At 46.6% G+C, this 16,453-nt stretch overlaps 1 protein-coding gene across 2 annotated transcripts in view; it reads left to right on the top strand.

The window, feature by feature from the left end:
- Positions 1–16,453, top strand: part of CYTH3 (cytohesin 3) — an 89,214-nt gene that overhangs the window by 47,151 nt on the left and 25,610 nt on the right. For both annotated transcript variants that reach the window (XM_080830506.1, XM_080830505.1), the window contains exon 2: positions 16,156–16,238. In XM_080830506.1, coding sequence (XP_080686632.1) covers positions 16,156–16,238 — 83 coding nt within the window. The remainder of the gene's footprint in view (positions 1–16,155; positions 16,239–16,453) is intronic.

Genomic DNA, 16,453 nt, shown 5'->3' with positions numbered 1-16,453 from the left:
AGTGACAGTCTTACTCTTGCCAAAGAGCCTCCTTCTGTCCTTTGATTTCTTCCGAGAGCCGTAGCTAGACGTGAGCCAGCTACATCCTTGGCTTTCCTTTCAGAGCACAATCCCCAAACCATCACGTCCTGGTTCCTTTTTGCCTGGTAGTGTTTTCCTCAGTTTCTCTCTTCCCCCTTGCATTTTACTGTAAGCAGCAGGAAGAAACCGGGCCATGCCTCTGACAGTTTGCTTGGAAATCACCTCAGTTAAACATCCAAGTTCATTGCTCACGGGCTCTGCTTCCCACGCAGTCGCAGGTGCCGATTCGCTGGGCTTTGCCCCCGTCTGTAACAGATTCCAGACACTGGTACCTCCTTCCTCGCCGAGCCCTCACTAGTGTAGTACGGTTCCCGTCCTCTTTCTCCCAACGGTGTTTGACGATCGAGGCATCCTCCGACGATTCAGACTTTCTGCTCTGCTTCTCACTTCCTCCTCAGTCCCCCGTGGCTGAGTCTGTAACGCCCGCATTTCTACCAGCCTCTGTTTCAGGCCGTCCAGGCCTTTTCGATTATTCAGGTCAGAAGTTCCTCCTACACTGTGAGGCTTCTGGTGCAACAGTGCCCTACTTGCAGGCACTGAAATCTGTATTTCTTTCCTCCAGCTGATCCAACAGACCCGATGGCCTAAAGCAACGGACCTTTGTTCTTGTGTGCTTCTGGCGGTCCGTAGTCTGAAATCCGTTTCGCTGAGCTGAATAAAGGTGTCAGCGGGGCTAGGCCCCCTTTGGAAACATCCATTTTCTTTCTTTCTTCCAACTCGGGTTCATTCCCTTTCTCCATCTGTGAAGCCAGCAGCCTGGCTGGCATCTTGCTTCTGTCATCCCATCGCCTTCTCTGGGTCAGATCTCCCCTGGTTCCCTTAGGGAAGGACACTCGTGGTGGCGTTTAGTGCCCCTTCCCCACAAACCAAACTAACCTTGGATTGACCCTTTTATCGTTATATGACGTCTCTGTCTCTGGACATTGTCTTTGGTCTCAAGTCCACGATGTCTGATACTGACGCAGACAGCGGTCAGATGTGCTTTCTTAGTTTGTGATAATGTGAAAGTGATACACGTTCAGGAGAAAGCATACTTCAAAATTTTGAAATTTGACCTTTTCCCAGGCTAGTAATAGGTGGTATGATATTCTGTTAGTGCTGGGCAGTGGCGGCCATGCGATCCCAAGAGCAAACCACAAGAATAGTGAGAATTGTTCTGTACACTCGTAGCCATCCTGTTTGTCCACTCTCGGTGCAGTCTTCTCTACATGACCTGAGGTAGTCAACACTTCATTATAAGGCAGGCTTCGTGTTAGATGATTCTGCCTAACTGTAGGCTAATGTAAGTGTTCTGAGCACGTTGAAGGCAGGTTGGGTGTATCTATTTATTTGGCAGAGAGAGATCACAAGTAGGCAGAGAGGCAGGCAGAGAGAGAGGAAGGGAAGCAGGCTTCCTGCCAAGCAGAGAGCCTGATGCGGGGCTCGATCCCAGGACCCTTAGATCATGACCTGAGCCGAAGGCATAGGCTTAACCCACTGAGCCACCCAGGCGCCCAGGTTAGGCGTATCAAATGTGTTTTCAGCTTAGGATATTTGCAGCTTACTGTCGGTGTACTGGGATGTAAACACATCGTAAGTCAAGGTAGATGTGTATAGCCACTTCTGTTTTCTTTTGAGTAAGGTTTGCACAATCCTTTTTCAGCCTTTTACTTCCAACCGACTTATATTGTCATATTTGAAGTGTGTTTCTTGTAGCCAGCATATAGTTTGGCCATTTTTTTTTTGTTAAAGATTTTATTTATTTATTTGACAAACAGATCACAAGTAGGCAGAGAGACAGGCAGAGAGAGAAGGGAGGAAGCAGGCTTCCTGCTGAGCAGAGAGCCCGATGCGGGGCTCGATCCCAGGACGCTGGGATCATGACCTGAGCCGAAGGCAGCGGCCTTAACCGAGCCACCCAGGCGCCCCAGTTTGGCCATTTTTTAAAAAATCTGCCCATCCGTGTCTTTTAACTGATATATTTAGACCTTTTATATTTAAGGTGATTACTGATGTATCAGGGCTTATGTTGTTGTGTCTCTTTTTTCATGTTCTCCTTTTCTCATTTCTCTGCATTTTTTCCTATGAGTTACTTGGACCTTTTCTTTAGAATTCCAGTTCAGCATAGACATACTGTCTTTTAGTGTATCTCTTCGTACAGCGTTTTCTGTGGATGCTCAAGGTGTGTGTGTGTGTGCGTGTATGTGTATAAGCTAGATATATGAAATACCTAATTATATAGTTTTTTAAAAACATTTTGCTCATTTATTTATTTGAGACAGAGTGAGCGCACGGGATTCAGGGGAGAGACAGAAAGAGAGGGAGAAGCAGGCTCCCCATTGAGCAGGGAGCCCTGATGCAGGACTCGATCCAAGGACCCTGGGATCATGACCTGACCCAAAGACAGACACTTAACTGACTAAGCCACCCAGGCATCCCTGTAATTACATATTTATATAATTATAGCATACTGGTGTCATTTTTTTCCAGTTCAAATGAACTAAAGAAACCTTACCTCCCTTCATATCGCTTAACTATTTTTTCTACATACTACATCAGAGTTCTAATTTTTGTCTCAACCATAATTTAGAAAACTCGAGAAGGAAAGTTTATTGTACTTACCCACATTTTTGCTCTTCCTGCTGGGTCTCCCTTCTTCTCTGTATTCCAGGATTCCTTCCTTCATCATCTCCTTTTTGTGTACAGAACTTTAGCCGTTCTTTTAGGACAGGTTTGCTGGTGACAGATTCCGTTTTCCTTCCCTTAGAATGTTCCCTTAGAATGTACCTTCACCAGGTGCAGAATTGAGAGTTGACTGTTCTTTTCTTTCTTCAGTTTGAAATTGTCGCAGTATCTCCACTCGCCATCATGGCTTCTGATGAGAAATCCAGTCATTCCAACTGTTCTTGTCCTACAGGAAATGTGTCCTTTTCTCTGGCTGATTTCACACTTTTTTCTCTTTCAAAAGCATGCGGAAAGGGGCACCAGGATGGCTCAGTTGTTAAGCGTCTGCCTTCAGCCCAGGTCATGATCCCAGGGTCCTGGGATCGAGCCCCGCATAGGGCTTCCTGCACGGTGGGAAGCCTGCTTCTCCCTCTCCGACTCCCCCTGCTTGTGTTTCCTCTCTTGCTCTCTCTCTCTCTGTGTCAAATAAATAAATAAAATCTTTTTAAAAAATCAAGATAAGGGGCGCCTGGGTGGCTCAGTGGGTTAAGCCTCTGCCTTCAGCTCAGGTCATGATCCCAGGGTCCTGGGATATAGCCCTGCATCTGGTTCTCTGCTCAGCAGGGAGCCTGCTTCCTCCTCTCTCTCTGCCTGCCTCTCTGCCTACTTGTGATCTTTGTCTGTCAAGTAAATAAAATCTTTAAAAAAAAGATCAAGATAAAATACTGTTTTCTCTGTACTAATGGTATGAGTGGGCAGCTCTTGCCTGTAGTGGCAAGAAAGCACAAAGCTTCCCAGAGCAAAGGTTAGCAGTAGCCTACATGGGGATTGAATCCGTTTTTATTAGTGGTAATTGGATATGACTATGGGAAGTCTTTTTTTTTTTTTTTTTAAGATTTTATTTATTTACTTAGAGCATGAGAAGGGAGAGGGTCAGAAGCAGCAGCAGACTCCCTGCTGAGCAGGGAGCCCGATGTGGGACTCAATCCCAGGACTCCAGGATCATGACCTGAGCTGAAGGCAGTCGCTTAACCAACTGAGCCACCCAGGCACCCTGACTGTGGGAAGTCTTATCAACCTTTTGCATACTTCAGGTTAGATAAGAAGAAAGCAGTACATCTAAGCTCCCCTCCATATCAGGTTTCCCTACTGTTAACATCACACGTTAGTTAACATTTGTAACGTTACATTTGTAACGATTGATGAGCTGGTATTGACATATGCTTATGACCTAAAGCCCATAGTTTATAGTAGGGCTCTACTCTCCGTCCTGTGTAGTTCTGTGGGTTTTGCCGAATGCGTAATGACATGTATGCACCGTGACGGTGTCATACAGAAACAGTCACCACCCTGAAATCCCTGTGCTCACGTGTTCATCCCTTCCCTTGTCTCCCTGGCCCTGGCCACCATTGCTCCTTTTCTGGGCTCCATGGTTTTGCCTTTCCCAGAACATCATGTAGTTGGAATCATAGGTGATGCAGCCTTTCCAGACCGGCTTCTTTCACGTACTAACATGCATTCAGACTCCTCCGCGTCTTTTCTTGGCTCGATATTCTCTTTAGTGCTAAGTAGTGTTCTCCTGTCTCTTGTACCACAGCTTACCTCTTCTGCTGAAGGACCTCTTGTTTGCGTCTCGGTTTTGGCAGCTGTGAATGAAACTGCTGTGAACACGGGTGTGCAGGGTTTGGGTGAATCCCTGGGATTGCGACGGCAGGGTTGTGTTATGAGACTGTGTTTAGCTCTTCTGCAGAACTACCAAGCTATCCTCACGCGATTTTTATACGTGCCTCTTTGTGAAGCTGCCCCCCCACCCCCGCCAACCTTCTACCCTGCACTGCACCTTCTGGCTGTGGGGAAAAAAATCAACAACTATTAAACAGGCTTGACGTCCCAATGTGTATTTTGCTCTATCATTCAGTTATGCAGGAGAGAAAATCTCATTGTTCGTTATTAATATTTCATGATCGAGGTAAAAATGTGTATGTTTTAAGATCTCTAAATGCTTGTTCAAGGTTCAATATTTATTTGCAAATTTCACATAACACTCAAGAAGAGAATTTGATTTTGATTAGCTTTTTTACATAGTGATAAATATTATCCTATTTATAGGCAGGAAACTGAAGCACAGAGAGGCGAGGTGAGTTGTCTGTCGTGGTCGCAGCTGGTGAGAGACGGGGACCAGCTTTGAGACGGGTAGTCAGGCCCTTGAGGACTCTATCAGGTTGCCTCTGTATACTGTGCTGTGTTCATGATTTGAGTTCAGGCCTGACATGTCTGTAGCCATCTTTGTAGCAGGGCTTCTCAAATTCCAGTGTCCAACAGAATCGTTCGGGAAGCTTGTTAAAAATGGGGAGCCCTAGGCCTCATACCCAGAGGTTCTGATCCGATAGGCATGTGATCGGAACCCTAACTTAGACCCTCCAGGAGCTGCTGACGGCCGAGGCCGGCAGACCACGTGTAGGGAACTGCGCTGGAGGACGAGCTGGAGTCCCCGGTTTCAGATAAGGAATCCGGAGAGCTGGCCAAGTCGCCCGCTCTTCTGTGTGGTCTTGCTGGGTGGAGTCAGGGAATGAACTGTCCCTAACCACTGCCGTCCGTCCTTGGGGGTCAGCAACAGTGATAGCTGTGGTTGGCGTGGTGGTCGTCAGAGGGGGTTTCTGTATGAGGGCAGAGGCATCGGTGGGGGGCAGGGGGGCTGACCCGTGTGATGCAAGACAAAGCAGTTTGCTTAGGAACTTGCCTGGAGCACCCTGATCTCAGTGCGTGGCTGATTTTATCTGTTACCTTTGTATTGTGCAGACATCGTGCCCTGCCTTGTCCAGTGATGGACGTGCAGATCCAAGGTGGCCAGGGACTTGGGAAGAAGAGCCGCAGGACATGAGGCAGACGTGGCAGTGAGCCCGTCTGGGGTCTGTGTGTCCCTTAGGCCGCATTGTCCTCAGGTCATCCTAGGTGCATGAGCTTCAGTTTGGGGAGCCAGTGGCCGCTTTCTAGAATGTCGTTTTTGTGTCCTTTGCAGGAAATGTATTCTTCCTTCTCTTTATTGAGGATTAAAAGGGACTACTTGGGGCTCTGGAGTGGCTCAGTTGGTTAAATGTCTGACTCTTGATTTCATCAGGTCGTGCGCTCAGGGTCTGGGGATGGAGCCCCACATCACACTGGGCTCCATGCTCCGTGGGGAGTCTGCTTGAGACGTGTTCTCTCCCTCTCCCTCTGCTTCTCCCCCTGCTCTCGTCCACACACACTCTCTCTGAAATAAATAAAATTTTTAAAATTTTTTTTAGAAAAGGGATTACTTTTCCATAAGTAGACTTGCAGGGGCAACAAATACAGCGCTCACATGTTAAGTGTGTACGTGTTTTACACGTACATGTGTGCGGACACTGGCGTAACTGCCACCCGGATCAAAATCTAGAACGTTTGCAGCGACACACAAGGCTCTTCCGGGCCCTTCCCCACTCAGTACCTTCCTCTGCTTTCCAGAGTAACGGTTCTCCCGATTTCTGTCACCGCAGATGGATTTGTCTGTTACTGGCCTGTTCCGGACACATCAGTGGAGTCATACGAAGTACAGTCGCTTGTGGCTGGCTGCTTTTACGCGGCGTAATGTTTTCAAGCATGGACCCATGCTTCGTTCATTTTTGCGACTGAATACTACTCCGTGTGTCGGTGGTCCACACTGGGTTGGTCCATTCATCTCGAGATGGACATCTGGGTTGTTGCTGCTCTGGGGCTGTTGTGCGCGGTGCTGCCGTGAACATCCGCGTTCCACTCTGCGCGCACCTGTGCCCCGGTTCTCTTGGTAAAAACGCAGGAGAGGGGTTGTAGCGTTGTGTGCGAACTTCGTGGGGTTTTTTTTTTGGTTTGTTTTGTTTGTTTTTGAAGAGTTGCTGAAGTGGCTTCATGGCATTTTTTGAATGAGTTTCTTCTCTGTATTATTTTCTCCTTCGGGTTTAAACACTTGTGATTTTTCCAGTCTCTGGGGGTGAATGCTTAGCTTATTTTCAACTTAACTTTTTTTCTAAAATAAGCGTTCTCACTTGTGACTGCAGTTTCCTAGCACACAGGCACTGATATTTTCTTCATTATTCTCACCTCAGAATGTTGTCACTCTTTATCTTCTTGGACCAATGCGTTTTTTAGAATGGTGCTTCTCAGTTTCCAAACAAAAAAATTTTTTTCTAGTCACTGTTCGGTTACTCTTTCTATTGGAATTATTCTGTGGTCAGAGTATGTTCTCTTCATGATACCAATTTTTTCCATTAAGAGTTCTGTGCAAGGAGCCTAAAGCATGCGGAGTATTTGGAGCAGGAGGGGAGAGCGTAATCCAGAGAACTGGGTGCTTGCCATAGCCCTGGGCTCTGACCTGGGTCTGGCCTTGGTCTCCAGAATGCAGTCACCAAAGGAATGCCTCCCTGGTGACCCCTGGAACCACTGGTTCTGGGTATGTCCCCAGCTGCGATGGTCCCCCAGAGGCTGAATCAGGAAGCCGCTGCTCCCGCAGCCTTCGCAGTTCCCAGGGTGCTGGAGCCTGAGCATGAGAAAGCTGTTCCAGAAAACCCTCAGTGTTCACGTCCTTGCTGGCCAGTCAGGAATAAGGTGGGAGGAGGAGCTCCTGGGAATCTGGGTTCAGCCCCGTTCATCCTTAGCAACCTAAATGTAAAGGAATCTAGGAATGTAATGTCCAGTTTTCAGAGAAAGGCACGTGCAGAGGTTGGATCCACCCCACCAGTGCTGGGAGGGGTACTGACTTGTTCTGACGCAGTGCGCAGTCACTTGGCTGGAATGTGCCACGTGCCCTTGAAAAGTGTGTGCATCCCCCAGCCGTCAGGTACGGGGATTTGATTGAATCTCCGTCTCCATCGTTTGTAAGATGCCTCATTATTTTCTGTACCACTAAGAATAAAAAAGCTGCCAATTTAGCCAGACTTCATGATCTCTTATCACTTAGAATTTTTCGTTTATACTGACTGAGTGCTTTAAACGTATTTCAGCTTTTTTTAAAGAAACTTTTCCATTGTGCATTCATATAAAAAGTAAAATATGACCAAAATAAGTTGGTCAGGGTATTTCCAAAACTTCTTCACAGAGTCCCACTCTTCAGATTTACTGTACGGAACGTATTTATGCTTTTCTGCAAAGCCTTGTCCTCTGTGCCACTGAAGGCACGGGTGACGCAGCGCTTCTCAGAAGAGTGCTTCTTTGTCATCTCTGGGATTTTTCAAATTCTGGAAGTTTCTATGCTGTGACTTTGGTGATTCTACCAGAAGGTATCAATGAAAGGTTTGAAGCAATAACCAAGCAATAACCTTTCATCAGATGGTTCTTAAATTGTGTGTGTGACAGAAATGTCAAGTTCAATTATGCTTCTAGCAATAAGAAGCATATTCTCAGATAAGAAGGCGGTGACCTATATATGTCATAGTTGATTTCAAAGATGTTAAAATCTGAAAAAAAAAAACGCATCTTAAAATTGTTGAAATACATTATGTCCATTAGTGCAGGCCTGTGAATTGTGTTAGTCAAATCTGTATATTTCCTTTTTTTATTTTTTTGGAAAAATGCAATTTTTACATATATGTCAGTATCTGCTTTATGTATTTTGAGCCTATTTTGTTAGTGGCATACAAATTCAGTCTTGTTAGTCATGTAATTAAATGAACCACATGTCATTATCTAGTGACTGTCTTCGATTTCCTATGTTACTGTAGTGGAAGCAACTTAACTTTGGTTAGGGTTTGTCTGGCTGCCCTGTCCTCACACCTTCAGTCATTACAGATTCTGTTCTGCATGTGCCTCTTGTAGAGAACATATAGTTGGGTTTTTCTGAGTCCGTGTTTTTAAACTTGGTCCTTTTTTCCATTTATGTATATTGTAAATATATCAGTTATTTTTTACTGCATAACATAACAAAGTATTCCAAACGAAATGGCTTAAAAGGAACACTGGTCTGTTTTGTACCCCTATTCTGTGAGTTGGCCAGTGGTTGATGGGCATCTCTGGTCTGGGTCCATGCATGTGGTGGCGTTTCAGCTGGGAGCCCAGTCTTTGTTTCTTTTCTTTGTATGATCTCAACACTTCAGTAGTAGCTAGGAACTCAAGCTAATTTAACCTGTTCTTTTAGTATTACAAGGTAGGTATTATTTCTATGTGGGTTAAACCACAGCTTGTACAGAATTCCTGAGGAATGAGTCCGCAGGACCAGTTGCCAAGTCCAGGCTCTGCCAGTGTCCTGTGTGCCCCGTGGAGCTGGTCCACCTCTGAGCGGACCAAAACTCTAAAACACAAAAGCAAAACCCAAACAACGATAAACCCAAATGAGGAAAAAAAAAAAGTTAGTATTGATTAGTAATCACAGTAAAATTTAAGGGTAAGTGACATCACTTTCAGTGAGGCCTGGGTAGCCAAAAATGGGGGGTTGTGAGTGAGCTGCATGTGATTATTTGAATTCTATTTTATCAACTTTTTATCAAACTTTGGTGCAATGGGTAATTTATTAGATACCACGTTGGACATATTGTGACTAAAACATAATGAGGGTTTCTGCCTGTGGTTCATACTTGGGGACCGTTCTTGTTGCCTGGAAGAAGTTGGAGAGCCACTGATGCACTTTATGGAAGAGAGAGAGAGAGAGAGAGAGAGAGAGTGAGTGTGTGTGTGTGTGTGTATCAGGTTTGCAAGAGTCCTTAGATATGGGGCACCTGGGTGGCTCAGTGGGTTAAGCCTCTGCCTTCAGCTCAGGTCATGATCTCAGCGTCCTGGGATCAAGCCCTGCACCAGGCTCTCTGCTCAGCGGGGAGCCTGCTTCCCCCGCCTCTGCCTGCCTCTCTGCCTACTTGTGATCTCTCTCTCTGTCAAATAAATAAATAAAATTGAAAAAAAAACAAAAAAAGAGTCCTTAGATATTTAGAGCAGTAAACCAAATTGTGGCTTCTTAGTAGATTGGAATGTTAGATAAGTGGATTATGAATATAATTTGAAAATTAGAAAATACTTAATTTTAGAATACCATCTGCTTATATTTTAATGTGATAATCTTCCATTTTAGTGTGATAATCTTCCATTTTTCATTGATTCTGATTTGTAAATTTTCCACATTTTAACATCTCTGAAATGGAGGATTCATCTTACACTCAATGAGATCTTTGATGTTATTAAATTTGGTAAAGTAGTGATTCTGAATTTCTTGATGTAATACTGCTTACTCTATTTCAGTGGATTATTTTCGTAGTTTTTAAATAGTGGTGGTTTTAAGATATCATATAGCTTTAATTTATCAGTCTACCATCAAATGATATTATGACATTTTACATCTATGATGAAGACCTTAAGTCACTATACTTTGATTTCTCCCCTCCCAGGGAGAAATTAACCTAACACATTTGTCATTATTTTTGCTTTTAACAGTAACAATAAATCTTTTAAAGAGACTCACTCACATCATGAGGGAACAGTGTTTACTCACATAGTTACCATTAATAGTACTCTGTTCTTTTATGGAGATACAGATTTTCATCTGCTATAGTTTTTTTTTTTCCTCCTGCCTGAAGGACTTTCACATTTCTTGAATTCTTTCAAGTTTTTATGTCTGCAAATGTGCTTGTTCCCCCCCCCCCTCACCTTTTTTTAATAGTGAGGGAAGCAGGAAGGGTAGAGGGAGAGGGAGAGAGAGAATCTTTTTTTTTAAATTTACTTATTTTTAGGCGCCTGGGTGGCTCAGTGGGTTAAAGCCTCTGCCTTGGGCTCAGGTCATGATCCCGGGGTCCTGGGATCAAGTCCCGCATCAGGCTCTCTGCTTGGCAGGAAGCCTGCTTCCCTTCCTCTCTCTCTGCCTGCCTCTCTGCCTACTTGTGATCTCTGTCTGTCAAATAAATAAATAAAATCTTTGGAAAAAAAATTTACTTATTTTTAGAGAGAGAGCATGAGTGGGGGAAGGGGTCAGAAGGAGAGAGAGAATCCTAAGCAGAATCCCCACTGAGTGTGGAGCCTGACAGCGGGCTCAGTCCCAGAATCCCGAGATCATGACCCAAGCTGAAGTCGAGAGTGGAGCCGGCTGCCGAACTGGCCCACGCAGGTGTCCCAGAGAGAGACTCTTAAGCAGGCTCCATACCCAGTGCAGAGTCCAGTTGGGGCTTACTCTCACAGCCACGTGATCATCACCGGAGCTGAAATCAAGAGCCGGACACTTAACTGACTGAGCCACCCAGGGACCCCTTCCCATCATTTCCGAAAGATACTTCGCAGGGTGTAGAATTGGGTCTGGGTCCTTTGCAGAGCCCTTTTAGGCAGGAGGTGAATCTAGTCCCTGTTACTCCATCTTGGCTGGAAGTGGAAGATCTCACTTTCCTACTTCAGTTAAATTCAGACAGTCCTGAACCCAGAACATACATCTCACCACCTGTGCTTTTGCTGATCTCCATCTGTGTAGACTAGAGCAGGAGAAAGGCCAGAACCCAGCCTGAATTCCCTGAAATTGCCCCTGAGGCTCCCGAGGAAACGTCACTGGAGCATTTTCGTACTAAGATGGGGAATTTTGGCCTTCTTTTTCCCATAGCTTTTCCTTTGTGAAAATACTTACATTTGCTGAAACCACACCTGCTCCTCCGTGGCTAAAAGACTCATTCTGCTTTGGAGATTGCGGTGATGATCCAGTACTGGAGTCCTTCCAGCCTCCCCGGCATTCTCCAGGCGGGGAACTGAGGCCCCGGGCGGTGGAGGGCCTTGCTCTGTCTCTGGGAAGTCAGGATTCCATTTGGAAGCTCACGATAGGCGCATTCAACTGTAAAGTGACTTCACTGAATTTTGCCAGTAATTTCCAGTTAATTTGCCTTTTAAAAAATTATTTATTTATTTATTTGACAGAGAGAGAGAGAGAGAGTCGCAGCGAGAGAGGGAACACAAGCAGGGGGAGTGGGAGAGGGAGAAGCAGGCTTTCCAGGTAGCAGAGAGCCCGATGCGGGGCTCGATCCCAGGATAGTGGAATCGTGACCTGAGCTGAAGGTAGACACCTAACGACTGAGCCACCCAGGTGCCCCAATTTGCCTTTTTTTTTTTAAAGACTTTATTTATTTGTCAGAGAGAGAGAGAGAGAGAGTGTAAGCAGCAAGCAGAGGGAGAAGGAGAAGCAGGCTCCTCCCTGAGCAGGGAGCCCAATGCAGGACTCAATCCCAGAACCCTACGCCTAACCAACTGAAGGCACCCCTAATTTGCTTATTTTTTATTTTATTTTTTTTTAATTTTATTTATTTATTTGACAGAAATCACAAGTAGGCAGAGAGGCAGGCAGAGAGAGGGGGAGGCAGGCCCCCTGCCGAGCAGAGAGCCGGATGTGGGACTCAATCCCAGGACCCCGAGATCACGACCCGAGCTGAAGGCAGAGGCTTAACCCACTGAGCCACCAGGTGCCCCTATTTTATTTTTTTTTTACAAGACGGGTTTTATTGAGGCTGGAAGGGAAAATGTTTTATCATATGTCCGTGTGTGTGTGTGTGAGACTCTCCACGTATTAGGTTTTCAATTCAATAGGACCAGCTTTCTGAGGAGGGGAAAAAAAATAAAAGTCAACCGTGAGACTTTTCTGTTTGATCCTACCTAACGGTGTCAGCGGGACAAAACGATGGTGACGTCAGGCAGCGGATGCAGACTCTTCTGCCGCCCCGGGTGCGGCAATAACCAAGGACGCCTGCTCTACGCCCCGCCCGCCCGCGGGAGAGCACCTGCGTGTCAGCAGATTCTGTGGCTGCGGAGTTATTTTGGATGCAGAGAGATGCTGCTGGAACTCCCCCCCGACAGCCGGAGCCAGAGCCGAATGTCGGTTTTCACTGCACATCTTGGGTGTCAGGAGAAGGCGTAGGGTAGTGAGGTAGTTAAGTGACAGGACCTGGGCAGAGATCGGTCTAGCATTTTATCACGTGTTTCTGTTCCTCTTACTTCTTGATTCTTGGTAACGCACGAGGGAGCGTCCCACGCTTTCCTGTTCCTACTTCAGCCGGATGCCCCAGTAGCCAGGGACCGTAAGATACTGGCCAGTGAATACAGGGACCTTTTCTTTTTTACTCTCTGCGATGACGGACCTCACACCCTTAGAAGACGAAACGGATGATGGATACTTGTCCGTCTGTCAAACAGGCTTAACGATTGTTGTCATTTGCTCAAAAAAAAAAAAATTTTTTTTTTTGGCGGAAGTATTTAAAGTACATAGTATCATTACAGCCCTTCAGTGGAACAGCGTGAAGCTTGAGAATAAAAACCTTATTCTACATCTCATCCCACCGTACAACACGTTTCTTTCTTTTAAGACCAGCAACATCTGGTGGGAAGTGCTGGTAGAGTAGATGGGCAGTACTTGATCTATTTAACCCCTTGGGGCCTTACCGGGACAGGAGAAGGTGCGCGTCAGTGGAACGTTGAAGGTATGGGTAGAAGCTTGAGGGTCTAGTGTCAGGTCGCCCTGGTGTGCTCTCAGCCAGCCCTCCTCACCCTTGGGGCCGGCGGTGGACTCTCTGAAAAGAAAAGAAAAGAAAATGTCTGTTGAGGATGGCGTGACCGCCCTCGCCTTGCCGTCTTATTTCCCTCTCCCTGCGTGGAGAGCTGAACAGAAGAAAACCAAGAATAAGAACTCTCTGTGGCTTATTGAGGGAGGGGGATCTGGCCAGCCCTTTTGCTTCTTTGCCCTTGACCGTTGGTTTTAATGACTAAACAGCTTTGCATTTTCTGAGCTGAAATACACTAGGTGTCATCCTGCATAAGAAAAGATCTTTCTCGGGGCTCCTGGGTGGCTCAGTGGGTTAAGCATCTGCCTTAGGCTCAGGTCATGATCCCGGGGTCCTGGGATCGAGCCCCGTATCGGGCTCCCTGCTTCTCCCTCTCCCACTTTCCCTGCTTGTGTTCCCTCTCTCGCTGTGTCTCTCTCTGTCAAATAAATAAATAAAATCTTTAAAAAAAAAAAAAAAGATCTTTCTCTGCTTTAATTCTCCGGGTTGTCGTAACTACTCCGTGGAAGAATGAAGTCTGGACGGCCACTCAAGGGCCAGGAGCTCTGCCTGGCTGCTTTTTACAAAATGTTTCCATAAAGATTTAAAAATTAAATTTTTATTTGAGAGCCAGATGAGTATTTGTTCTCAAAAGAGCATTCCTTTGGAGCATACTGCTCCTTTCGAAGTGTCCCATGTATCCCTTTCTTGCCTCCTAAGAAGTCCTACTGCTCTGAATTCCGTATTTATTTTTCCAGCGATTGTCTTTAGTGCGCCACTGTGTATATATTTGTATTCCCAAACAACATATTAATTTTTTTGTTTCTGAAATTGGTAGCGTTCATCTCCATATTATTTTCCTGAGATGATCTGTTTGTTTGTGCTTGCGTGTGATACATTTTTACCAGGGTTCAGGAGTCTCTGGCCTGAATGTACAATGTATCTTCCCATCCTCTTCTTCTACAGAGAGTGCTTCTTCGACATTATCATAAGTACCTCCTGTTGAAGCAACCGAGAATGTAGTGTATACACACCCAGGGTAAGACGAGCACTGGCCCATCGCATGGGCCATCTTCGGTAGGGACAGACAGCACCAAATGGTTTTCCAAAGTGGTCATGCCAGTTTCCACTCTGAGCAGACTTCTCGTCTCTCCCTCTTCCTCCCCCTTTCTCTCCCCACCCCCGCCGTTGGGTGATTGGGACATGCGTGAATTTCTTCAGGTTTTTACATTTCTCGGTGATGTATGCATTAGTCAGTGGCTCCGCAGGGCCGCCATCGGGGGAGATGAGCGTCACCCTGGCTTCCCACGTGTCTTGTTCCCCAAGGTGTAACCACTGTGATCTCTGTGTGTCTATTCTGGTATCTGTCCTGCATGTTGGAGGCTGACCCCAGGAGAGTGCGGGGCTGGAGGTTGATGGGAGCTCTGAGTGTGTCAGGAGTCCTTGTTGGCCGGTTTCTCTGTGGGGTGATCTAGGGGTGCTGGTTGCTGGTGGACCACCCCCCCCCCAACCATTAGTCTCTTTGCATCTAAAGCTGGTCTGATTCAGCAGCGAACAGCCTCCTGCCTCCAGTCCGGGAGGGTGCAGGTGGGTGAGGGTGGTTGCTACCAGTCCAGGGGGCCCGTGGGGAGAAGATGGGTGGTGGTGGGGATGGGGGCGTCAGCCGGCTCAAGTCCCTGCTCGTTGGCATGGTCGCTCTTGTGTGTGGGATGACCCCTGGGCCTCCTGACTGACTCTGAGATGAGCAGTCTTCTGTGGAGCTGCAGGAGAGGAAGGGGTCCCGGAGCTCTCACATGGCCCCATCCAGTCCTCTCCGCCGCTCGCTCCTCTCCTCAGCCCGCCCCCAGCCTGACCTGCTGGCTCCAGTTCCCAAGCGCTCGGACTCCCGAGGAGCCGGGCGATGCCTTGGTCTGCCTCGGACTCCACCCCCGGCTTCAGATTCTTCTTGCTCACCTTGGTTAAGCAAGTCACCGCTGGTCACTAGCTTCAAAACGTGTTGTTCCGTTTTCCCCATTATCTTTGTCCTTCCGGGTTTTTGAGTTTTAAGAAATCGCCTTCCTGTGGTTCCGGGGAGCTCTGCCGCCATAGCAGAGCTCTTACTAGACGTCTCTCCCTGAGATTTGAATTCGCATTTCCCCGAGGATTAAGAGAGCTGATAATCTTTTCACACGTCCCTTGATCCCTTTTCGATTTTGTGGCTGTTCAAGTCTTTTGCCCATTTACTACTCTTGGTTTTAAATTCTCTGCCCCTTCTTTGTCAGAGTTCTGTATTCTGGATACCAACTCTTTGATGGCGTTTGGCTTAGCTCTTTACTTCGTGGTGTGGAATTTTGGTGACCAAAGGGTTTTAGTTTTAACGGTGAATTTATTGATATCTTTATTTGTGAGTTACAGTTTTTCTATATTATTTAAGAAATCCTTTCCTACTCTGAAGCTGGGTACACGTTCTCCCCTATTCTAAAAAATTGTGGTGTTGCCTTTGCATTTAAGCCTTTGTTCCACTTGAAGCTGGTTGAAAGCACGTGTGATGATAAACGGGGATTTGGCTTCAGTTTGTGCCCGAGGATAACGGACGTATGTCGCGCAGCACGTGTCAGCCCGTCTGTGTGAGCCGTGCTGTCAGCTCTGCGTCACCCATCCCTGTTCTGGGAGGCTCGCCTGTGCGGATAGACGGAGTTCAGCCATTTTTTGTTACTGCTTGGGATTCTGTTTTAGAAGTATCCCACAATTTATTCATTATTTGTGGGTATTTGGGTGGTTGATTGATACTTGGATACAAACAAGGCTGCCACGAGTATGTTACACAGGGTCTACGTGCTGGGGCTCCTGTGGGGCTCGATGGCTCCAGACCTGCTGGCCTGGGGTATGCCCGTCTCCATCCTCACTAGCTGTTACCAACCTGGGCTCCAGACCGGTTCTAGTCTAACTGATTTTGATTTTTTTTTTTTTTTCCTTCCAGTGCCTGAAGACCTCTCCTTAGAAGAGAGAGAAGAACTCTTAGACATTCGTCGAAGAAAAAAGGAACTTATTGATGACATCGAGGTAAACAAACCGAAAACTCCCCTTAGTTTTAGATTTTAGGTAAAATAATCAGGTAGTTTCATGAAAAGGAGAAGACTAGGCATCTCCTATGTCTGTGCGCTAATGGGTGAAGGGAGCGAGAGGGTTCCCCACGTTGGTAAAGCAGGTGGGCCTCGCCGGGCAGCGGGGCCTCGGATGCACATCGAGAAGCCACAGAGCTGGAGTCTGTGGTAAGT

Source organism: Martes martes, assembly GCF_963455335.1.
Source record: "Martes martes genome assembly, chromosome: 18".
NCBI classification, from domain to species: domain Eukaryota; kingdom Metazoa; phylum Chordata; class Mammalia; order Carnivora; family Mustelidae; genus Martes; species Martes martes.
Note: the sequence above shows the minus strand (reverse complement) of the source record. Positions and strands in the feature narration are given on the sequence as shown.